We start from the raw sequence: 24,865 nt of genomic DNA on the forward strand, positions 1-24,865 counted from the left end.
GGTTAAGGATCAATTTTGAAGCCCCAATTCAACTTGTCCTAATATCTATTAAAGAGGTCATTGCATAGGCCGGGCGCGGTGGCTCACGCCTGTAATCCTAGCACTCTGGGAGGCCGAGGCGGGTGGATCGCTCGAGGTCAGGAGTTCGAGACCAGCCTGAGCAAGAGTGAGACCCCGTCTCTACCAAAAATAGAAAGAAATGATTTGGACAGCTAAAAATCTATATAGAAAAAATTAGCCGGGCATGGTGGCACATGCCTGTAGTCCCAGCTACTCGGGAGGCTGAGGCAGCAGGGTTGCTTAAGCCCAGGAGTTTGAGGTTGCTGTGAGCTAGGCTGATGCCACGGCACTCACTCTAGCCTGGGTGACAAAGCGAGACTCTGTCTCAAAAAAAAAAAAAAAAAGAGGTCATTGCAGTTAAGGTCTTAGACTCTGGATCCGGATGGCCCTGGGGTTCAGCTTATTCTGGGAAAGTTTCTTAACCTCTCTATGCCTCACCCGTAAGTGGGGACAATAGTAATAATATAGGTGAAGCTTCCAGAACAACGATTAGTACATAATCAACCCTGTATTATGCTCGGCTAATGAACAGTGGTTGTGTACGGTCATAAATAGAGCCGTCCACTGAACGCCTTCCTACTGAGGGAGGAGTCGTACGACTAGAGATGAGCTGAGAACCTGTGTGTAGGAGACCTCAGCATCCAGGTCTAGTTCGTGCTGTAGCAGCCGAGTGCCAGCAGCAAAGCAGGGTCAGACCTGGCTTCTGTGCTGGGCCCCGTGGCCGTGAGTCTCTCCTGTCCAGGTCTAGAGTGAGGATTGGCCATGAACAGCGTCCTGAAGTAGCTGTTTAGGTGGGATTGACTGTTCCCCCCAACCAACCATCCACGTGTTCCCAGAGGGAAAAATCTTGGCGGGGGAGAGTCACCCCTCTCACACTCCCGGCTCTTCCGTTCTTCTTCGAGGGTTAAAAAGTCGCACTTGGAGCAACAGCAAATTTCAGTGTTGTGTCACTGCTGATATGAACCCAATATCTGTTCATTTCTAGTGACAGGCCTCTGGGTCGTTCCTATAATCAGTAATAATATATAACAGAGTTTTACATTTTTATGAAACAGTTTACAATAAAATTGTCTTATTGAATTCTTACAACAATACTGTAAGGACAGGTATTATTGTCAGCATTTTAAGGCTGAGGATGCTGGACGTCGTTAAGGGCAAGTGATCTGTTTCCACTGCTGGTGAACAGCAGAGCCGGGACTTTAATGCCAGGTTCTGACTCGCAGGGTGGGACAGCTGGTTCGGTCTCATGTGCCTGCGTGTCGGTAACGTGGGAAACGAGTGTCGTGGTAACGCGCCAGCTTGGTGTCCAATCCCCAGCTCTTACCTGGAAGCTTGAGCAGTGAAGGGTTAACACCTGGCTTCTCCAGGACTTTGAGTTAAATGAGCCTTGAGCCCCCCATACAGAGTGGCGGGACTAGACAGACCTCAGGCGACCTTAAATTATCTTGTTTCTGCCCCAAGCTTCCTTTTTTTTTTTTTTTAAAGGAGAAAAACTTTTTGAATCTAGTAGGAGGGAAGCCATGCCCTTTAGGAGAGTTTTGTGAAAGAGAATTTTAAATTAGAGCGATAATGAACTAACGCAGGAAAAAGCCCGAGTGCCCTGATACTAAGCCACACAATGAGGGAGAACAGCCCGTTTTGGTTAATGAGCCAAGATGAGCAGGAAAGCTGATGTCCCGGCCTGACCGGCTTCGAGGCAGCGCAGCCCTGCAGGGCAGTTCCGGGCAAGGTCACCGCGGGGCAGAGGGTCCCCGCAGCAGGCGTTTAGCCCAGAGAGGCAGTTTGACTGTGTCTCAGAGAACTCGGAGATGTTGCTTAGAAAGAGGCTGGACATGCGACTGCTGACATCTCGACTGCAGGTTCTTACATTTGTGGCAAAACCCCGCACCCAAGTGGTGTATTTTCTAGTTAGGTCACGGGTACCAGAAAACAGCTTTCTCCACTTACACGGGGCCCAGGATGTGCCTGGTCACACTGAGCAGCATGTGACGTGACCACAGCTCTGAAGTGTTAGGGCCTTTCCTCTCTTCCTCCGTAAAATAAGCATGTCAGGCTCCCTAAACTTCTCCCTGCTGTGGTTTGAAGGTCGCTTCCAAAGCTCATGTTTAGACTTGATCCATAAGGTGACAGTATGGAGAGGTGGGCCTTCAGGAGGTGATAGAACGTTGAGGGTTCTGTCCTCATGAATGGATTAATCTGTTCATGGACTAATGGGTTAATGGATTATCCTGGGAGGGGAGCTGGTGGCTTGATAAGAAGAGGAAGAGTGACCTGAGGTAGCACCTTAGCACGCCCGCCCGGCAGCCTCGCCTGGGAGCCCGGTGCTGCCCCAGGGCCCTGCAGAGAATCCCCACCGGCACGAGAGCCCTCGCCAGACGCAGCCCCGTGATCTCGGACTTCTCAGCCTCTATGCCTGTAAGGAGTAAATTTCTTTTCCTATAAATCACCCCGTTTCAGGTATTTTGTTATAAGCAACAGAAAAGGAACTAAGACATTTCCAGTTAAAACTAATATGGAACACAAAAAATAAAATTGTATTTCTTAATCATTTGTTTCTTAACTTAGATTCCAAGGACCTCAGAGAATCCAATGAAACGTATGGAAAAGTTTGTAGGATTATTGCCAAATTTCCAAAAGTTAAGCATCATCTGTCCCTATCTTTGATGATCCAGAAAACAAGGAGATTGAACATAAATAAAGAAGTAGTAGTAATAATTTTGACACTGGACTGAAGGACTATAACCATAAAACCTTCGTTCTCACATGGATAATGTCTTCTCGCCTTTAGTAGGGCTGTTTCTAGACTTCTCTAGAGCGTGGAGTGTCCCTTAGAAAATCTAGCTGTATCTTTGAGACCTGTGTCAAGGAAAGGACAAATCTAAAACCTGAATGGAATCACTACTAGGAGTCACAGAGCAGGGCTTTTTTTTGCTTAAGAAGAGGTCAGATTCCTGCTGACGTGTTCCTAAGCCCAGAAAGAAGAAAGTGAGGAAGGAAACTGGTTTCTCGACCAACCCATCTGCAGGCTTATCACAGATGTGAAATGCTTGACAGTTTTCTCAGCAGCCACTACCGATAAGCACACTGAGGAGTTCATGGTGCAGACGCCCCTCCGAGCTTGGCTTTCAGAGAACGGAGGGAAGAGAAGAGGGGCTGGAGTTACGGCAGGGGTCGGGCAGTTCTGCTCTCGTTCCCGCAGATCCGTGTTCACTTGGATGTCAGATAACGACCCGGAAGTAAAACCTCGAGGTCACTGTTTTGCTCGCAAAGGTGTCGTCTTCTGATGGCATTTCACGTAGTGACCAGGTGGAAATGGATCTGCTTATTTCCAAACTAATGCGTTAGAGACATTTGTGTGGATATCGTCTGTCCTTTCAAGAACTTCTTCCCTAGTGAGACACAGACATATCATTTCCAAAAGAGAGTTCACGAAAGGAAATATTTCCCTGGAACATTAGGGGAATGAATTGAATCAAAAACTACTCCCATAAATAAAAGCCTTTACCAGCATCACCTGCGAGTTCATATTTCGTATCACCTTCGTAACATTTTTCCTGCTCATCTGGTTGTGAAAGGAGCCTCTTAGAATGATTTTATTATTATGGCCCTTTCTCCTTTTTCTTATCCGTGGAAGGAACTTTGTTAGAATAGCTCACGGAATCACACTCGCTCGCTTACTTTTTCCAGTTGGGAAACAGCTCTTGAGAGTGTTAAGGTGATCGAAAACAGCGTCTAGTGACCTATTTGTGGAAACGCATGAGGATGACCAGCCTACAGGCTGATCTGCGTGTGTGTGTGTGTGTCTCTAGTTTCAGACGGAGCGCACACCAGTCCAGAGACGGCCCTCACCATCCACCTACTTCCCGCCGATCGGCGCCTGCCGACGTTCCGAGTCACAGCCCCGCTGCTCGAGGTCAGCCCGGGAGGCAGCACTCCTCTAGGTAGGAACTGGGAGCCTGAAGCAAACCTGCTTTGCAAATGGGACCTTATTTCGGCGACAGTCCCTCTTCAGACCTCTTGATGGTGGCCTAAAAGCAGCGACCTCCTTGTCCAGGAGTCGTGTGCGTGCTCCCCTGCACGCTTCCTTGGAAAGCCGCCTCCGTGCAAGTAGCACAGAGAGGAGGAGCCTTCAGAGGCCAACGCCCGGGGCTGGAATACAACACAGAATTTATTTTCCAGCCTCCGGGACTTAGGTTTGTTGGCATCAATAAAATACAGAGTAACAGAGAGAGCAGAGAGGAGGATGTGGAGGGTAGTGGGCTTCAGTGACTGCTCTTGTTCCCAAGGTGAAGCGTAGCGGGAGAGGTGACAGACCGCAGTCACCTTCAGAAGCTGTGAAGAGCTGGAGGGGACCCCGTTATTTTTTGCACATGTTTTTATTTACTTATTAGCATATTTACTCTTTAGAAGTTTATTCTTCTACCAAGAACATTTTCTCGGTAAGCAGTAAGTGTTGAGATTTTTGTTGGGTGTGCACCACAGATCCTTATTCAGTTTCTACATGTGGGTTTTGCCTTAAAATTAATAATTGTCGGAACCAGCCGTGTGCACAAAGCCAGCTGTCACTCCGACCTGATGCCGTCCCTCTCTCATGATGGCCGTTGTGGCCGCCTGTAGATTCAGAAAAATAAGAAGGGAAGGAACAATGAAAAGGAAAAATAATTTGTGGGAGTATTTTCTGGAAGAAAATCCACCCCAGCTGGTCTGGACTGACCCACTGTCAGCTTCCGCTGTGCATGCCCTCATTTGTACGGAAGAAAATGGGTGCTCTGAACTCAGAACTCCCGACTTGTAAGTGGCCTTTTGGAAAAATCTACCTGGAATTTGGAAATTGACTATGCTGTCAGTTTTCGCTCTTGTGCACTTTCTGATCACTCACCACATGGCTTCCGGCCTGGCCTGTGGCTTTGATGTGCACTGAGCATTATACGGTTTTTAATGTGCCCGTTCTCTGTCACCGAGCTTTGTTCTCTTTGCCGCAGGACTTCAGCTGGTCGGGAGAGATGCCGAGATAGCACTCGAAGATCTCTTCTTTGAGCTCCGGCGACCGCCCCAGCACGGCGTGCTGCCGAAGTCCCCAGCCGAGTTCCAAAGGCCCATGGCTGCAGGTGACTGCGCCCTCTGTCCCTGACCTGCTCGGAGGGTTTCTTTGCTCTACAGGCAGCTTCCTGTGTCTCAGACAGGAGAAAGAGTGTCTCTGTGGGACAGGCTTTGAGGAGATGCTTCCTGCTGTGTGTAGTTCATTGGCCTTTGCAACTTCATCAGACCCCTCCCACCCTCCCCGCCACCTGCCCCTGTCCCCACCTCAGAAACTATGAACACCTTGAATTAGAGGTGAAACGGGTTGATTCCTGAAACTCAGAGCAAATGCATTTCAGACAACACCTCAGGGGTATCAGCTGCCTCCTTCCTGCAGTTTGTTCACAGAGATGAGTTTGTCCGTCTGGTATGTGAATCATCACAGTGTTTTCAGCAATGACTCTGTCAGTGTTAACTGTGTATCTTTATTTCAAAAACGGGAGCACATTTCTCAAGTATTATCTGTGCAGCGTAACAGTGTGGTAACGTGAGCGGTTTCCCAAAATAATATTTACTGTGCTGTCTCTGATTATAAAAAAGTAGTACATGTTGAAAATACAGAAAAATAGAAGGAACATCTAATTTTTTTAATAGTCAGCCCTTACGTATCAAAGGACTATTATCCTTTTCCAGGTAGTCACCTCAGAAAGCTACATCTTATTCCAACACCCTGTGCTCAACCCTTCATGTGAACCCTCGTACGGCTGCACTAATAGACCGTATATCTCTGGTGGGCAGATCTTTGCCCTTGAAGCTAGATGGAATTTTTAAAAACAACTAATAGGCATTTGGGAGTCCCAAAGGTAGACTTTTAAAAATTTTTACTGGACAAAAGAAGTGTTATTAGAATAAATTTGAAACATTACAAAGGAACTGCTTTAGAAACATTACAATCGTTGCAGTTTCTTTAACATTGCATTTAGCCTATATTTGTGCAGTTAATATATAAGATCTAAAGATGTTTATGAAAAGTCTTATTGCCCTTCTCTAGGCCTAATACCACTAGCACCAATAAAACATACTGACATAATGTTGAAATAAAAGGCTTGGAAGATAAATATGGAGAATGAGTAAATTATTTTATCTCATTACCTAACTCCAATTGTTAGGGCCAATAATCTAAAAGAAGATAGAGTTGAGTGTAGTGTCCAAGAGGAGCAGTTTGTCAGCTGTCCTCTATGGAGTCATCACAGCTCATGGCGCCGAGAGCGTTTCCCACAGAAAAGTGTCCACGATAAGGTCGAGAAGCTTTAATGTTTGTGTACTAATAATTTTTAAATTCCTGGTCCTGCAGCTTAAAAAAATTACATTTTAAATTTTGCTTGTTTCCATTTTCCCCAAGCGTATCTAACCTTGAAACTTTTTTCACACAATACCTATTAAACCTATCACAAATTAGTTCTCTAGACTACATAGTTTGGGGTTCCAACTTAAAGTATATTTTTCATTTTTAATTTTAGAAACCTTGTAAACCCCACCCCAATTAAAGCAAAGACCTCTTACAGGTTCGTCAAGCATAATTTATTATCTTAAGTTTTTTTTTTTAATTTCAGTATCAAGATTAGATTCCAGAAGGGGCATCTTAAAGAATAGAGGGTTGTTCTTTATTTTTCTAGAGCTAGGAATGATCAGTGGATCCTACAGAGGCAGATTTTTTAGCTCAATATCATTAAGAACTTTAAAAAAAAATTAGAGCCATCTACCGTAGAATTAGCTGCCTTGTAGAACAGTGAGCCTCCCACCTTGAGAAATGTCGAAGGACGAGCTGATCACCGTTTCCCAAAGTGGTGTAAAGGGAATCCGATGCTGGGTGGGTGGTTGGATCAATTAGTTTGTAACCCCCGAGCTTGTGATCCTGCGTGTATCTTGACATCCCGGGAAGAAAGGTGCTGCACAGATGAAAAGCCTCGTTCCCAGACGCAGTCGGTTTTGCAATCTGTTTTGTTCCTGGAAGGTGACGCTTTCACCTACGAGGACGTGGAGAAAGGCGCTCTGCAGTACTTGCACGACGGCTCCCCTGCCCGGGAGGACAGCCTGGGGATCTCCGTCAGGGACGGCGTCACGGTGACGGCGGTGGACGTGCGGGTGCGGGTGTCGCCGTCGGAGGGCCGGGGGCCTCGGCCGGCTGCGGGTTCCCCTCTGAGCATGACCGTCGCCGGTAAAAGCACAGGCACGATCACCAGGTCCCACCTTGCCTACGAGGTGAGTCCTCGCTTTGTTCCCGTTCCCCACCGCACCTGCTGCAGGGGCTGCCTGGCAGTGCCCTGGCCGAGGGTTCGCGGTGGCAGGTGTGTGGCCACGGAAGGAACCTTTTCCTCAGCTTCCCTGCGGTTCCATCCTAGGAGCAGGAACACCGTCCGTCCCGGCCTCTCCTAGTGCCTCGTGAGCAGACGCGTAAATGAGCAAGACTGTAGTGAACACACACGAGCAGGTGGAGGCTGGGTGGTTGTCGACAGCAAACAGTGCCAGTGCCAAAAAAGCCCAGGCCCCCTTTGTCGGAGCTCCACGCATTATGTTTCCAATGGGAGTTTTAGAGAAAGAGCATTTTGGAGCTTACCTGGGCCAGGGCTAGCAGTGGCCCCCGAGATAAAGCGTCCGCGTTGGTTCAAGTCCACTGTGGGTGAAACACGGCACGTCCCTGCGGCCCCCAGCCAGGCCCCAAGCGGGATCACTGACTCGACCTCCCTTTCGTGCTCCAGGGGAAGCGGCGTGGCTGAGGGGACCCTGGGGGACCCTGGGGAGAATCGAGGACTCAGGCTTTCCCCCCCGAGTCTGGCCCTAACTTGATAAGTGATCCTGATTTTTTCTCAACACCATAGAGTTTTGAGTAATCCTTTTCTGGGCCGAAGAATCTTGCTATAAAATCTCGTCCTGAACAGTAGCATGTAAGATAAAGCATTGGCCTGGGAACAATTGCTTTTGCACAGATTTTCCCCTCAAATGGTCTTTCCTGAAATGATGAGAAACTGCGTTCCACCCTGACTCTTCTCATGGGTCCACTGTAGTTTCAGAACAGCTTTGATTTTGTTTTTTTTAATTGACAGGTGATTTTTACCATAGGTTATGGTCTTTTGAGTCTTATGAAGCTCATGAATTCATAAAAATGTATGAATTCAGATTTAATCAATAGGTCGCCAAGGCTTGAAAAATGTTCCGCATACCAGAATAGCTCTCCGGGACCGGTTCCTGCCCATTAGCTGCGTGTTATAGGCTGCATGTCAAAATGCAGGCCTGTCGCAGCCGAACACGTATTGTCAGAGACTGATTGAATGTGAACTTACCCACCAGAGCAGAAAGACTCCAGAAGAACCATTCTAGCCCCCCCAGAAGCCCAGCACACGTTTTAAAGACTTAGCTAGGTTCTACACTGACTTTCTCTGAGGGTTGTGGAAGAATTTGTACTTAGTGTCATGGAAAAATTTTTCCAGACATGCATAGTTAGAAAGTTCTCAGTGACTATCTAGAAAGACTGGAAGGGCCATCTGAAATCCCAGTGATATGATGTTGGAAGCATCATAAAGTGGGATTTGCTTCTTAACAGCAGTTTTAGGTGCACGTTTGCTCTGCGAGTGACCAGGTGGGGGAGGGACGGTATTGGTTCTGGAGTGAGGATGGATGGTGGGTTTTAATCCAGACTCACCACTTACTAGCACAGTGACCCTTGGCAAGTTATTCAGACTCTCTAGGCCTCAGTTTTCTCATCTGTAACTTGGGGGGAGGATACAATTAATCTTAAAAAGGTAATAGCATTTCTATGCACCGGCCCAAAATAAAATCATTCAAAATGTGATGCCATGTATAGTGACATCGCAGACATAAGAAGCGATGTAAAAAAGATGCATAACTTCTGGGGAGAATTGAAGCTGTGACTGACTAGATAGAAAAATCCAAAAGAATCTCTTAGCAAAGTATTAGAAATAGGAGGAGAATTTACCAAGGGACCAGATATAAGATGAACAGACAGCAATGGTATTGCTATACATAAGCAAAGAAATAACCAGTAAATATAACTAAAAAGGTACCATTTATAATAGCATTACAAAAATCATGTCCTTTGGACTAAATCTAACAAAAATCAGACAGTACTTCTACAGGGGAAATTGTAACACTTAATTGACAGATGTTTAAAAAGCACTAAATAAGTGAAGAGATGGGTCCTATTCATGAGCAGGAACATCTACTATTGAAAAGATACCAGTACCCCCACCAAATGGTCTTTCAGTTCAATTCAGTTCCAATCAAAAGTCCAATGGACATTTTATGATGGACTGATTCTAAAATATCTAAGAAAGAATAAAGGGCCAAAATTCTGGAAAAGAATGGTAGATGGCAAAGGGGCTTCCCTACCAGATATCCAAATTTATGATAAACACATGGTGTTGAAAACAGGGGAGCCCAGGAATATATTGGAGGCTCCGGAAGCAGAGCCACTCGGGGAACTCAGACATAAAGCAGAGAGAGCCCAGTCAGCGGCAGCAGGAGGAACGTTTTAACACATGGACCTGCACAAAATGATTGTTCATGCAGCAAAAAAATGAACTTGTGCGGCTACCTCACATCCCACGCAGATATGAACTCCAGACAGATCAAGCACGTAAATGCTATAAGCAAAATTTTATAGTTCTTTGTAGGTTTTAGATAAATATCTTTATGATATTGAGAAAGAGAAGAATTTCTTAAACTAGAAACAAAAAGTGCTAACTATAAAAGATTGATGGATTTGACTATAATAAAATTAAATTTGTATTCATTCAAACACACCATAAAGGCAGAAAACAGAGCTACAAATTAGAAAGAGACATTTGTAGCACGTATAACAAAAAAATAACAAAACGTAAAACTTCTGCAGATCAAGAAGAAAAGATAATCCAATAGGAAAAAATGAGCAAGAGACACGAACAGGAATTTCACAGAGGAGGAGCCCCATGGTCGATCCACAAATGAAGAGATATTCACCTTTATTAGTGACCAGGGGACGCAGAAGAAATGTATCTGTGGAAAGTTCTTTGCTCAACCACTTTGGGGGAGAATTTGGCATTGTCTTGTGAGGGTGGATATTCATAGACCCTAGCCACTTCACCCTGGACGTCTACCCAAGAGGAACTGTCACGTATATACCAAAGAACATTCACAACAGAACCATTGGTAACAGCAGAAATAGTGACACCAGCCAGATGCCACCAACAGGATGACGGATACCTTGCGTTATACTCACTCAATGGACTATTAGCCTCAGAACACATGAATTCCCGATCCTGCACCTCAGCTAACTGTGCAATGTAGCCATAGCCATGAAAACCTGCATTTGGAAATACAACTGACCGTGCAACATTTATTTTCATTGTTGCTCTGGCAAAGCGTAGGATGCCCCCGTTTTCACAGTCAGCAGCTCTAAAAGACAAATGACGCAGGGAAACTTTCCAAGATGTTGCCTTGCCTCCCAGACGTTACCAAAAATAGCCTTGAAGAAAAAGGAAAGTGTCCATTAAGACATCGTTATTGTCCATGTAGAAACACAGAAAATCAATTTTATTTCTCAATAAACAATGTTGGAGGGGAGGGAAGGAAATGGTCTCTGTTAAGATTAGGCATCTTGGGGCGTGAACACTCACGGATTCAATCCTGATGGAATGAAATCCACACGGCTTCGTACATTCTCTTGTTAATCCAAAATGTTGCCATGTTGATGTTAGAGTAAGTCATTGGCTCAGCTAAATAATTCTATCTCACAGGATTTTATCATTGTATTGTATGTTATAGTGGAATTTTACCTGTTTCTAAAAAGCAAACCGTCCTTAGACATTCTAGAAGCAGCCTACATCTTTGTTTATAGATAGAAGACTTCCAGCTGACCATGTTTTATTCCTCACTAGATGCTCGTAATAAAAACAATATCGTGTGCGGCTCTTGCTAGAACAATAGGTCGTCTCTTTGTTTTATGCCCTGTACCTAAAGTGCATCTCCCTACTCTTATCTTGAGCTACTCTTAGAAAAAGATGCTATCGAAGAGGCATTTTAGGAGCAGTAAACACGGGATTTTTCATATGGTTTGACACGGTGTTGCCTTGTGACAAAGAGAGAGAGACTTTTCCGATTAGCAGAGAAAGTTAGCAGCCACAGCCCCTAGACTTCTGGAAGTATTTATTCCTGCGAATGTGCGTTCACGTCCTGCCTCGTGTTTGCCTGACTAGGACGATTCTTCCCCCGACGCGGAGATCTGGATTCGGTTGAGTTCTCTGCCGACGTACGGCACTCTCCTGAGAACCTCAGGACCTGAGGTGGAAGAACTCACAGAGCTTTCAAATTTCACGATGGAAGACATCAACAACGAGAAAATTAGGTATGTGTTATTTGACAGAGTTTTTAAAAAGTCTGTTAAACTGTTTAAGCAACTGCTGGTAACTCCCTTTTTTAAGCAAAGGTGCAGACATCTAACCGGGCTTGTCAGCGTGTCTCATTGCTTTGATTCCTTTTGGCCTTTTGCAGATACTCGGCCGGGTTTGAAGTGGAGGGTCCTCTGATCACTGACAGCTTCTACTTCTCTGTCTCCGACGGGGACCACAACCACCTGGACAATCAGATGTTTACCATCGTCATTACTCCTGCTGAAAATCCACCTCCAGTGCTCGCTTTCGCTGACCTTATCACGGTGAGCAACTCTCAGATCAGTAAACAGTGAGTGCTGCAGGGAGCCGAAATCTGTGGAAACCTAAGAAAAGGATTTCTGCCTAAATTGGCTGCCCCATCCCCCCCCCCAAATATCTAGGCAGTGGTATCGCGATATGCATGGTTTTCAGTAATGAGTTTTCCAAAAAGTATATAAATAAGCGTAAAGAAGATCACATCATTATATCTGCGTTATTTAATTAGTCAACAAAAATGTATGTGCTGGACACTATGCTAGATGTTGTTAGTATTGGGAATAAAATTAAAAATAGGATATATCTTTGAGGAGTTTACAGTCTAATGTTGGCAGCAACGAGAACGTGGACAAGCCCCCAAGTCACTCCTTAAACCACATCAGTACTTAATTAACAGCATTAATTGACAGTTCCTTGGGGAAGGGGCCGGTATAGTGTGTCTCGCTCATTAGTCACCCAGATTTGAGTTCAAGTGTCAGTTTTGTTACTTAATAGCTTAGTGACCTGGGACCAAGTATTTAATCCTCCTTAGCCTCAGTTTCCTCATCTTTAAAAAAGAAATTTTTTTTTAGAGATGAGGTCTCGCTATGTTTCCCAGGCTGGACTCCGAGTCCTGGGCTCTAGCGATCCTCCCCCCTTCAGCCTCCCGAGTAGCCGAGACCACCCCCCAGGACCACCACGCCCAGCTCTTGTCTTTAAAATAGTGCTATTCCTACTACATAAAGGATTTCTCTGATGGTTAATAAAAGAGCATCAAAATCCATGGCACACTGCCTTGTTCATGGCAGGGATTCCATAGATGTTAATTCACTGCCCTCTTCCTGCTCTGCCGTAATGGCAAAAACTCAAGAGCTTTTCTGGTTCTGTTGAACAACTTGAGGCTCCGTAAAGCTCTGAGTTGTTTCTAAATGGTCCTGACATTCCTCCCATTTTTCTGTTTCCGTAGCTGGGGGAGCCGGTTGTCCCATCCCCTCGCCCCGAGTCAGGAGAAAGTTAGTTAGAGCAACGGCTTTTCTTATACCGGTTTATTTCCTCCCTGCGTGGACATGAGCACTGGCTCTCAGACGTGGTGACCCTTCCCCTGCACACCTGGAAGTGTGTGACACGAGGGAGTCAAGGGGCCTTTATCTGGGTGAGACCACCTGGAGGACAGAGTCGCTCCCCGGGCCCAAGGGAGGACTGGGCCTGCCCCTGCCCTTTGCACGGTCACCTGAGGGCTCGGTCACCTGAGGGCTCCCGTGTGCTCTTCTCCCTTAGGTGGAGGAGGGAGGGCGAGCCCCGCTCTCGTTCCACCATTTCTTTGCCACCGAGGACCACGACAACCTGCAGGGAGACGCCGTGATCACACTGAGTGTCCTGCCCAGATACGGCTGCATCGAGAACACGGGGACAGGTGCGGCTCGCTGGGGGGACGTCCAGGCCCGGGAGAGGGGAGCACAGAGGGGGAGGACGTGTGTCCCGTTAACCCTCGAGGTGGAAACCCTGCGAGGAATGGAACCGTTTCAAGGAAAGGGAAGGAAAGAAGGGTTCGTTCGTTTAACAGAAATCTACTGGGCGTTTTCTGTGTGCACGTCAGTGACCAGAACAGACAAAACCCCTGTCTCCGTGGCGCCTCGGATCTCCAACGTTGGAGGGAGAGAAATGAAAACCCTAACAAATGAGAATATCGTGTGAGATGCGAGAAAGTGAATAAACGCTGGTTGAACCATCAGGCAGGGTGGAGGATCTGGGTGCCGGCAATGAGGGCAGAGGGGCTTGAGGATCATACTCAGAACTGAGCACCCAGGAAGTGAAAACTCCCGTCCTTGTCTTGTGAGGCCACAGTTTGGCAGAACCGTAGCCTGTGTCTGGGCTCTTCCGTGGCTGTGACGTGAATTGAAACACATCGGTCTGTCTGCGACACCCTCTTCCTCACCCTCTTCCTCACCCTCTTCCTCGCCCTCTTCCTCGCCCTCCCCCGCACCATCTGCCCGGGACCCAGGGGGGGACGTCCCAGGGAAGGAGCTGCACAAGGCCATGTCCTGTCCCGCTGTGGCTGGGCTGGGACAGCTCATGGCAGGTGGCTGTGCGGCTGTCCCCGCGCAGAGTCCCGAGCACCCGCACGTGGCCCCGAAGGCCGTGCAGCCGGCAGCTCCCACAGAGCGGCCACTGACGGCAGGTGTCTGCGGCCAGCTTGGGGCCCGGGGTCCAGCCGGGCCACCAGACACGCGTTTGGTGGCCTTTCAACGTGAGCACTCGGATGTGTGTATTGCGAATTAGGTTCATGTCCCTAAATGTCTGTGCGGGAAACGAGGGGTGTGAAGAGGAGCAGGACTCAGGCTGTGCCCCGTGTGGGGGACAGAGACGCAGCCCGATAAACTGCAGTCAGTGAAGCCACCAGGACGGGGACGGGGCAGGGCCCTGAGCAGAGGACGAAGCACTTGCTTGCTGGGGGGCACAGGAGCCTGAGGAAGGGACGTTTGAGTTGCAGCTCGAGAGTTCGTGGGGGTCTAGAGGGACGGGAGAAATGGCGTGTTCTGCGGGGGGAGGATGGTCTCCCCGCCCTGCCCCCCACATGCTTCCCACCGAGCCTCCCTGACGTGCTCATGTCACCCTGTCACCCTGGGAAGCCGGGTGTGCCGTGCACAGGGGCGTCTCCCCGGCTCTGTGGCCTTCGCGTCTGCCATGCTGATTTGTAGCCAGGGAACGTTTGCAGGCACTGGGATTCTGTGTTCTCTCTGTAGAAGAACATCGTGGTGACGATTTAAAATCAGTCAATTAGATTCAGATTAGAATCAACTAAAAGACAAGACATCCACCATTTAGACGTCGCTCACTCGTTCCCAGGGCCTTTTACGGCGTTGGGAGTTGGGGTGAGAAGAAGGGTCAACTGGAGCCAGCACTTTCCGTGGGGCTCTGAGAGGCACCGGGAACCTCGGCGTCTGGCAGGTCCCGGGGCGTCACCGTAGTGTGCTGTCACCCAAGCCGTGCAGAGGTTTCCTTAAGGAGCCGGCAGTCAGATGAAAACACGATGGGGAAGTTTCTTAGATGACCATCCCCCAAGTGGAGAAAGAAGGTTCCGGTTGCAGGATGTGCAGCAGGACAGAACGGCTTTGAAAGTCGCCGGAGCTCACGGTGGAATCTTTACTTCTGTCCCGTTACTGCCCCGGGACTTACGTTTTCAGATTCCTAAGAAAACCACCAGCGACTCTATGTCATGTAAAATAATAACATTCTGAGTGCCTTTCTTGGTATGTCATCTCATTCGATTCCCTGTGGAGATAGAAGGACAGGTGTGTCCCTTCATGGAGGAGAAATAGTCGGGAAACTGTGATCCACCCCGGGTCTCCCAGTCCTGGCCTCGTGCTCACCCCTCCCCCAGCTTCACCCTCAAGCACGTTTATCTTCGGCTGAAAACGACCTCTCGTTCCCTAGTTCAACCTAGTGAGCAGGAGCTGGTGGATCGAGGTAAAAATTCTCTCTTGCTCTTGACGTAGGTGATCGTTTTGGCCCTGAAACTGCCAGTGACCGGGAGGCGTCATTCCCTGTTCAAGACGTCCTGGAAAACTACATTTACTACTTCCAGAGTGTGCACGAAAGCGTCGAGCCGACGCAGGATGTTTTTAGCTTCTACGTGAGTGACGGAGCCCGTCGTTCGGAAATTCACAGCATCAACATCACCATTGAGGTAAAGACTCCAGAAGTCGGAGCGGTTGAACCTCCGACCACAGAATCACACCGTTATGTAGCTCTCTCCATGGACTCAGAAGCAGAGAGGATGGGACTTGACCTTCAATTCTAAAGGTCACTTTTAAAATACAGCCTTTGGGAAACTTGTAGAATTAAGGTTGGCATTTGGGGAAGGTCTGAGCTAAAAATCTGAATTTCTGTTTCAGGGTAGAATGTATTCATTCTGTGGGAAAACAGTTTGTGAGGGTCAGACAGAAAAGCGTTGCCAGGCCTGTATTTAGATGAAAACTAATCGATGCCTGTTGTTCTCTGAAATTGTTGTGTGTGGTTCTGTATGCATGTTTGCCTTATTTTTTAATTCATTTATTCATTTAATTGTAACATCAAAGAAGTATGTTCCTTGATGTTGTATTTATTCACATTTGAGCAACTACACAGACTGGCTCTACCGAGAGAGAGAGAGAGAGAGAGAGAGAGAGAGAGAGAGAAGATAAATCTCAGCATGGAGCACCTTCTGCCCTGGGGAAATAGGAAGTGCGGACCCTCGGCCCTCCGAGGGCAGCCATGGGAAGGGGCCGGCACCAGGGCAGGGAGGCAGCGTTAGAAACCTGCACTTCCAAACACAGTGTCCTCCTGCGGGTACTGGATATGCTTAGGGTTTTCCAAGGCAGTTCTGAGTTCAAACGGTGTGTGCCCTTTGTCCTCAGAATATACCTGTGACATCACATGTCCATATTTTTGGTCCAGAAAACATGGTCGTTGTCCCTATGGAAGACACCCAAGAGGATTTTTGTAGCCTGTCCGTCGGCTTCTCCTTTACGGGGATGTTTTGTTGGTGTGACTTGCTCTCTCTCAGACTAACCCTCTCACTTGGGAGGTACCGAGGGTGACACACTGGATGCCGTTTTGAGGATGGAAGTTGCTGCGACGGTGATACTTTATCTGCACCACGTGTGTTTTCTTTCCTCTCTAACCGATATCCGCGTGAGACCTGATGTTTTGTGCTTTAATCAGAGGAAGAACGATGAGCCTCCCCAGGTGACCCTGCGGCCCCTCAGGGTGCAGCTGCGCCGGGGCGTGGTGATCGGTGCCGCCTCCCTGAGTCTACAGGACCTGGACACGCCGGACGATGAGCTGGTTTTTGTGCTGACGAAGATTCCCGACCACGGTAGGACACAAGCTTCTTAATTGAGACGCCCGATGGGTTATTAGAATAAATACACAGATTTCAGTTGTTTCTTTGCCTTTCCTGAATATGGTCCATTCTTTGCATGAAAGTGTGATCAGATTCACAGCGAGCTGATATTCTTGGCAGTCGTGGTAGACACCGATTGTTTAAAAGGCCTCAATCCTAGCAAGTTGGTGTCTCTGAAATTTAATTGCAGCTGTTTTCTTGCTTCCTATGGAACCTCAAGCAAAACAGGTTTTGGAGTCTGCACATCCTTTCTCATTGTTTGACAATCCTCAGCCGTCTCACGCAGCCCTGTAGAGGTGTGCTATGTCCTCACGGGCTTGTTCCTTTTGCAAAGAAAGCACTTTTCCTGGTTTGAACCAGATGCAGAACCCCTGTTGGGATCGTCTACCTACTTCTGTCCTAAGTGCCGTCTCCCTGGTATCAGTTAAAGCCCTAGAACCCGAGTGGTGTATCTCGATCCATAGTAACGCCCGTTGGTCTTTTAAGATTAAATTGTTGCCGTGGGCCACGCGCGGTGGTTCCTGCCTGTAATCCCAGCACACTGCGGGGCTGAGGTGGTAGGATTGTTTGAGCTCAGGAGTTCAAGACCAGCCTGAGCAAGAGCAAGACCCCGTCTCTACTAAAAATAGAAAGAAATTATCTGGACAACTAAAAATATATATAGAAAAAATTAGCCGGGCATGGTGGCGCATGCCTGTAGTCCCAGCTACTCGGGAGGCTGAGGCAGGAGGATCGCTCAACCCCAGGAGTTTGAGGTTGCTGTGAGCGAGGCTGACGCCACGGCACCCTAGCCAGGGCAACAGAGTGAGACTCTGCCTCAAAAAAATAAAAATAAGTAATAAATAAATAAATAAAATGCTGAGCTGTTGGCACCAAGAGCCTCTGTCCTACTTGACATTCTCCCTGGGCTCATCCTAGTTGGCCAAGTCAGGCGGTGTTTTGGCGCCATATGCATTCCACCGTTGTTTCTTTGTTTTTCGTTACTTCCCTCCTCAGGTGATCTCATCCGCAGGCAAAGTGCCTCTGAGCCGCTGGAGAACGGGACTGTCTTAGCCCAGGGCTCCTCCTTCACCTACCAGGACGTCCTGGCAGGGCTGGTCGGGTACAGGCCGGGTGACCCTGGCGCGGGAGAGGACGAGTTCCGGTTCTCGCTCACCGACGGCCTCCACGTGGACGCGGGGAGGATGGAGATCCACGTAGACCTGCCGGCCGGCGGCTCGCCCTCCGTGGCCGTGAACCGAGGCCTGCGGCTCCCAGCAGGTACCGCGGGAGGGGAAGGGTGGCCGTGGTTCCCCCGGCCTCGTTTCTCGTTGGTCCCGTGCGCGGTGCCCCCGTGCTGGTTGTGTGGGTGGGGCTGGAGCTGGCTGTTCAGCACTGGGGGGACGGGGGCGTCAGAGAACTCTCGTTTTAGGGATACTGAGAACTGTCAGTGGCAAATGAGAACCTCTGAAATTCTCTGGACCAGATGCCTCTGTCTGCAAATCTGAGAGAAGGTTGAGAAGAGTTTATGGTACTTTCGGGGCTCTCAAAAGTCTTAATTTATTCAGCCACCCTTGGGCGCAAGGTTCCTGTAACGTTGTTCCCGTTCTACCTGCCCCTGGGAAACAAACAGCAAAAGAAATACAGCAGGATTTTCAAGATGCTTATTTAAAAAAAAAAAAGACATAGGCGGGCAGTTGAGAAGTCGTCATGTATTAAAAGAGATTATGCAAATCACCGGGAATGATGAGCCGTGTTCTGGGGTCTCACACACAGTGTTCTCTGTAAGCAGCGGGGACCTGTGACAGGTGTTAGTCTTGGGCTTGGTCGGTGGAGGGGAGTTCATGGCGGGTCTTTGCCTGCAGAGCGTCCACAGCTCATAGGGTTCTGTTTGTCTGTTCTTCATTTTTCATGTATTTGTTAGTGAAAAACATGTCATGTGACAGTATTTGAAACCTTGCGGATTCCCGAAGGCCCCAGGTGTCAGGTCTAGGACTCGCCCTTACCCTACTTACAAGCTAACGAGCCGGCCTGTCACCGTGTCGCGGGTGGTGGTGGCCGACGCAAGGTTCCCCCGTCCCAGACAGAGCACTTGGTTACTCAGCACAGCAGGCAGTTCGCATGTGTTCCCTCTGCCCTCCCAGCCCCGTGGGGGTGATACAGAGGGCCCAGGTGGACCCCATCCCCGGCAGTGGGGGCCATTTCAGAGAGAATAATAAGCTCGGGGAACTCTCCGTATTACAGCGAGCAGTGAGCAAGTCTGGTCTCTGTCCCCGAGGAAGGATCCCCTTATCCCTCAAGTGCTCGCTGAGAGACACTCTGGGGAAAGAGCAGCCAGGGCCTTGGGCTCTGGGCATCACCCAGCGAGGCCGTGCAGGGAGGCCCGGGCCGCGGTGCGTTGTCACGCTAAACACCAGGGCGTGTTACACGTGAATGACCAGGACCTGCTTTGCCAGCATCCACTGTTGTTAACATGAGGAAACGGCTGGGCTGGAGAGCAGGGCCAGGCTCTGAGGGGGGGAGTTTGCCGGCTGCCAGCGCCCGGTCCCCGTCCCCAGCACCTGTGTGGCATCCAGGGCCTGGGGGCTCCGACCCCCCTGCCCTTCCCGCTCGGCACGTCCTGTCTTGAGGCTCTTTCTGACTATTCAGACTGAGATGGCAACAAGACACGTCTGTGGGTTTATATAAAGCTGTTTTTTTCTGATTTGCTGATCCACGAGACAGTAAATAAATGAAATCCAACCGGATTTCCTCGTAGATCTAGCAGTTATTTGCACCACAGAACTAGGAGTTATTGCCTAGATCTAGGTACTGACTGACAGGCCGCTGGGCAGAATGAACACAGGGAGAAGGTGAAAATGGGTCAGGAGAGAAAAAAGGCTCAGATCTAAACTTGAGGGATGAGTAGCAAATGGGAAAGTTGGGACCGTTTCATTTAGGGAAATTAAAATTTATTCACCTGGAAACCGAGAGGCGAGCGCCTGGAACGTAGACCCGAGGGACGTGGGCCAATCCAGCCTCGTCTCGTGACGGCATTTGGTGTCCTGTTTGGGAGAGACGACGGGGATGACCCGCTTCCTTCCGTTCTCTTCCAAGGCTCCTCGGCTCCCATCACGGAGCAGCACCTGCGGGTGACAGGCGCTGGCTCCGGCGACCGTGAGGTTGTGTACGTCGTGAAGGAGGATCCCGGGGCAGGGCGCCTGCAGGTGGCTAAGCGTGACGGCCCACGGCAGATCTCTGTGCGAGGCCCCGTGCGAAGTTTCACCCAGACGGACATTCGCCAAGGTCAGCCGGGCTCCTCTGCCCCCCAGGCCCCCACGGCCTTGGCCCCCAGGAGCGAAACGGGGGCTAAATGCCCGGGAGCTCATGGCAGGGAACAGCGCGCTCTTGCTTTGCATAAGAGCTGAGTTGTAGCTTCATTTATTCTCTTTCTTGTCTCCTTATTTTTTTTTTTTGTTCTGTTTTAAACTGTCTTTCTCGGCTAAAATGTGTTTATGTTTTGACTTAGCATTGATGAAATTGGGGGCAATTGTGGTGGAAAAAGTCATTTTGACTTGCTGTGATGCTAAAAAGTGCGAGAGAGAGAGAAAGGCAAGAGCAGTGAGTTGGGATGGGTTAAGGTGAAAATTACGCCTTCCCTAGGTGAGCAATTTATGTTTCCTTCCTTCCAGCTCCCCAAAGAGCGCAAGCTAATGAACCGAGCAAAATGGAAGGGCGTAAATCCAAGCTGCCGGGGGATCGCACGGCTCGTCCCCCCTGCGGGAAACGCCGGCGTAAATGTTAAATGCTGCACGGTTGCCGTGCAGCTTTCAGGGGCAGAAAAGGGAAAAAAAGTTACCCGTGGGGGGAAGACGTGATTCACAGCCATGCGTGATGTGCAGTCCCAGTTAGAGGTGGAAACAATCCCCTGAGGACAGGAACGGGGGTCCTGCCCGGGGACTGACACCTAAAGTGACAGCAGCCCACTGCTCACGGGACCTGACTGTGCCTCAGTGAGGGGCGAGGGGGCGGTGGGAGGACAGTGACTCCTTAATTCTTCCGTGCTCCGTGTTCGCTGTAAACAATGAGATCAGGCACCTCTTCCCGAAAGGCTGGTTATATTCACATGACCAGATTGACAGGCATTTGTAAATGATGCTGTGGGTCAACAACAAAATGTGATCATCGTGCGTCTCCCTGCGGGTTTATCCGCCTGTTGTTTACTGGTCTGCGGGTCACAGCCCACATCGTCCCGCGTGTTGGGTGGGAGGAGCGGAAAGTTCCGGCAGAACGTGGGCTGCAGCCCTGTGTCCTCGGGCCCCAGGACCTGGAGACATGTTAGTCACAGGGTGGGGTCGGTTCCCACTTTCCACACGGGCGGTTTTGCTGACCTGGTTCTCATGAGACCCCCGGGAGCTGAGCTGGTCTTTCCAAAAGGCTCAGCCCTCAGCATGAGATGTCACTTGGGGCGAATTTATGATGAGAAGGTCTTTGGTCGTGCAGACGCAGGTGGTGGGAGAGGAAAGGGAGGGAGTGAAAACTTTAGATTAAACGTCAGAAGCCGTGTCCAAGTGAGGAAGGTGTTCATGGATCCGTTGGTGTGAACGCCAGTTGAATTCCTTCTTCTCACTTCAGAAATAAAGGCAGAAAGCACGGGTAGCAAATCTTGATTTATTTTTATTTTGTTTTTCCTTTTCACAGGGCAGGTAGAATACAGTCACAGAACAGGAGAGCCTGGCGGGAGCTTCGCTTTCAGATTTGACGTGGTGGACGGAGAAGGCAACAGGCTGGCTGACCAGTCGTTTGCCATCAGCGTCGTGGGTGAGGGGGCCCTGGGGTCTCTGATGTGAAAACGCTTCAGCCCCTCTGTGGTTACGCGGTTCGCACTGTGCTCTCCTGGAGTCTTGAGCCCCTTCCTTCACCTGCCTGGTGCAGACATTGAAAATCACAGCTCGGTGTTGCAGGAAGCTCCGGCCGCTTGCTGAGCTCTGCGACACACGGGCCTACGGACTGCTCTGATCTTACCCCCCAGGCACCAGGCCCTAGAATTAAGGGAGGCGGAAAAGATCCCGTTTCAAATGCCTGTTTCTGATATTTTCAGAAGACAAATCCCCACCAGTCATCGTCACCAACAAAGGGCTGGTCTTGGACGAAAACTCGGTGGGGAAAATCACCACCTTGCAGCTGTCTGCCGCTGACCAGGACGGCGACCCTGCAGAGCTGACCTACAGCGTCACCCGCCAGCCCCAGCTGGGCCACCTGGAACTCACAGCGTCCCCAGGTAAATCTCGTCCCTGCTTCCTGTCACCAGACCGTGGGCCCCAGGGGGTGCCGGGGGCAGCCGCATCACGTGTACACGACACCCAGAACCTGCCTTAGTTCACATTTATTTTCTGCCATTATTACACTTAGCACACAGTAGGCGCTTAAACATAGCTTGCTGAAAGTGAATATGAAGTGACCGTTGTACGTGCGCAATCTTGTCTCCGTCAGTAGGTTATAATTCCTGTTAGGCAGACACTGAGCCCAGTTGTCCTTCTGTTCTGTTCTGCCTTGAGCACGTGTCACCGTGCCGTGCGCTGTCATTAAAAGTTCCATTCACCGAATAGTGCGTGAGCGCACGGAGTAGGATTCTAACTTAGCTGCTGCTCAGGAAACAAAGATGAATGAGATTCAGTCTTCACCCTCCAGATTTCTCTATTAGGTGAGATGAGGAACCATGCACGTAGCCGTAACTCAGGGAGACACATGGCAGGTGTTTAAGAGAGAAATAAACATGGTGTCACGGAGTTAGAAAGCGGGAGAGTCTGCCCTGAGTGGGAAGGTGCAGAGGCGGCGTTTGAGGGTGGCCCTTTGCTGGAGGACTAAGGGAAGGAAGAAAGGAATTTGGGATGAGGGAGGGGCCCAATTCAACCCGCAACAAGAGGCTTTGGGAAAAACCTGAGGCAGGAAAGCTGAGAGTCCTGCACGGAATGTTCTAGAAGTAGCACACAGGCCACACGCACGGAACGGCCCCGCTGTGTGGAGAGCAGCGGGCGGAGGCGTCGTCTGACATCCCGCTGAGGAGGCAGCTTCCCCAGAGCTGCCTGATTCCCTCAGCGTCTCCCTGACCGAGCCGGAACTTTCTCACCCCGTGCTGCCCCCGGGGAACAGGAAAAGCTGACGGGGTTAACGGGGGTCCCGGTGACTGCCGGATACGCAGCGCAGCCGGCAGCCTGGTGACTGAAAACACCTTCGGTGGGATTAAAGCCTTCAAGGTATTTCAAGCAGCAACTGCCCGCTGTGACAGCCGGCAGGGACAGTATGTCACTAGAAACACCATCTTGCCGGCGGGTGAGTAGGTGAAGTCTTCCAATACCCGATTAACAGAGGCTGAAATGAGGAAATCATGAAGTGTATGGGATTGAAGACACAGTCACGCGTCGTTTGACAGTGGGGACACGTTCTGAGAAGTGCGCTGTCAGGCGGTATAGTCGTGTGACCACCACACAGAGCAGTGACAGACGCCCGCCACACACCTGGGCCAGGTGGGGTCGTCTGCACGGCTCCCGGGCCACAGAGCTGGGCAGCACGTCCGTCGCTGTCCCCAACGTCACAGGCAGTGGTAGCACAGTGGTCAGGATTTGTCTGCACAGACGCATCTAGACACAGAAAAGGTGCAATGAAAACACGGTGTCATAATCCTAAGGGACCCTCCCCCACACACAGTCCCTCCTGGACTGAGACTGAAGCATCGTCACGCAGCGCACGGCTGTGTGTGCTCAGTAGAACCTCCCGGATGTAGGGCATCCTGGGCGAGCGAAATGCACTCACCAAGCATGGTTTGAGCACCTGCTGTGTGCCGGGCACACTCCAGGCCACATCAGTGAAGAAACAAGGAGAACCTTTGTCCTCTGGAAGCCGAGGTTCTAGAAGCAGCTTGCTACCCTCTGGCACGTAATTATGGCTGTTGTTTAAATGATAATGTTAAACCCCATCAAAGTCAATGTTTCAGACACGAAAGAGGTTATAGCCAACAAAGTATTTTAGAAGAAACAATTAAAAAATATTACAATGGTGACTTTTTAGTGATAGGTCCACCTTGGGTTCCAATGCCAGCACTGCCGCCATGTTAGCTGTGTGACTTTGCCCTTTTAATTTACATAAATGGTTCGATTACAGGGTCATAATCTACAAACACAGAGGTGATATGCCAACCTCGACCCCCTAGAGTTGCTAAAAGACAAAATGCAACGTGAGCGAGCCTGGCAGCGTCCTGCCTGTGGTAGGGGCTCCGTGTTTGTGGGTTGAATTGGGAGAGTCACGCTAGGATCCAGCCTGGAGCTCCTACCCCCTGCGGGTGAGGGTGCAAGACGGTGCTGCCACTCTGGGGAAACAGTTTGGCGGTTTCTAAAAAACTAAGCGTGTGTCTAACATGCATCCCAGCCCTTCCACTGCTAGAGATTTGCCCAAAAGGAGTGAAAACGTAGGTCCATACAGAGACCACAGATCTTGGCAGCTGCATCTGCAGTAGCCCCAAACTGGAAGTCGCCCAAGTGCCTGTTCACAGGTGAGCAGATAAACTGTGATGTGTCCACACCGCGGAACACCACCTACAACACGGATGCATCGTGAAATAATTGTGCTAAGTGACAGAAACCGGACATACGATAGTATATACTGTGTGATTCTGTTTATTAAAAAGTAGAGAAAACGCCACATCACCTGCAGTGCCAGAACGCAGTCCAGCAGGTGCTTTGGGACGGGTCGGGAATGGAGGCTAGAAGGACGGAAGGATCAGGAACATCGGTTGGAAACTTCCAGGGTGGTGGGTAGGGTCACTGTTGTGAATGAGGTGACGGTTTCCTGGTGACAAAGCTTATGAGACTGCACACGTTAATTATGTGCAGTGTATTATATGTCAGTTTTACCTCCATAATCGATGTGTAAGAAATTCAGTCCCAGAGCCTCCTTCCCAAGAGGAAGACTAAATCCGTCACCTTTTTTAATCAGTCTTGGACCCCCCACAAAGGCCACAGTGAACGAGGTGACCTGTTGACTGAGAATCCGGACAGTGTTTCCCTGTGAGCTGTGAGGACGGATTCACAGCAGGGAGAGATTTAAATTTCTCAGTGCAGCCCGTCTGAAGTTAATAAATTTTTAAAGAATGGTGTGGGTTTCTTCCCAGAGCCGCAAGACGAAGCTATAAGACAGGCGGCCACATTTTTTGCCTGTCAAAACCTGATGTAGCAAGCACAGAAATATAAAACGCCTCATCAAAAAA

At 49.5% G+C, this 24,865-nt stretch overlaps 1 protein-coding gene across 2 annotated transcripts in view; it reads left to right on the forward strand.

Annotated features, from left to right (window-relative positions):
• Positions 1-24,865, forward strand: part of FRAS1 (Fraser extracellular matrix complex subunit 1) — a 244,094-nt gene that overhangs the window by 181,282 nt on the left and 37,947 nt on the right. The window contains exons 36-47 of one of the 2 annotated variants that reach the window (XM_045536896.1): positions 3,870-4,001; positions 5,043-5,168; positions 7,094-7,341; positions 11,331-11,479; positions 11,626-11,788; positions 13,038-13,173; positions 15,257-15,447; positions 16,464-16,617; positions 17,641-17,904; positions 19,720-19,908; positions 21,304-21,423; positions 21,704-21,883. In XM_045536896.1, the coding sequence (XP_045392852.1) occupies positions 3,870-4,001; positions 5,043-5,168; positions 7,094-7,341; positions 11,331-11,479; positions 11,626-11,788; positions 13,038-13,173; positions 15,257-15,447; positions 16,464-16,617; positions 17,641-17,904; positions 19,720-19,908; positions 21,304-21,423; positions 21,704-21,883 (2,052 nt within the window). Of the gene's footprint in view, positions 1-3,869; positions 4,002-5,042; positions 5,169-7,093; positions 7,342-11,330; positions 11,480-11,625; positions 11,789-13,037; positions 13,174-15,256; positions 15,448-16,463; positions 16,618-17,640; positions 17,905-18,055; positions 18,139-19,719; positions 19,909-21,303; positions 21,424-21,703; positions 21,884-24,865 lie in introns of those variants that run through there. The other variant, XM_045536898.1, reaches the window with a different exon arrangement.

The sequence above is a fragment of the Lemur catta genome, chromosome 24 (assembly GCF_020740605.2).
Source record: "Lemur catta isolate mLemCat1 chromosome 24, mLemCat1.pri, whole genome shotgun sequence".
Classification (NCBI taxonomy): Eukaryota; Metazoa; Chordata; class Mammalia; order Primates; family Lemuridae; genus Lemur; species Lemur catta.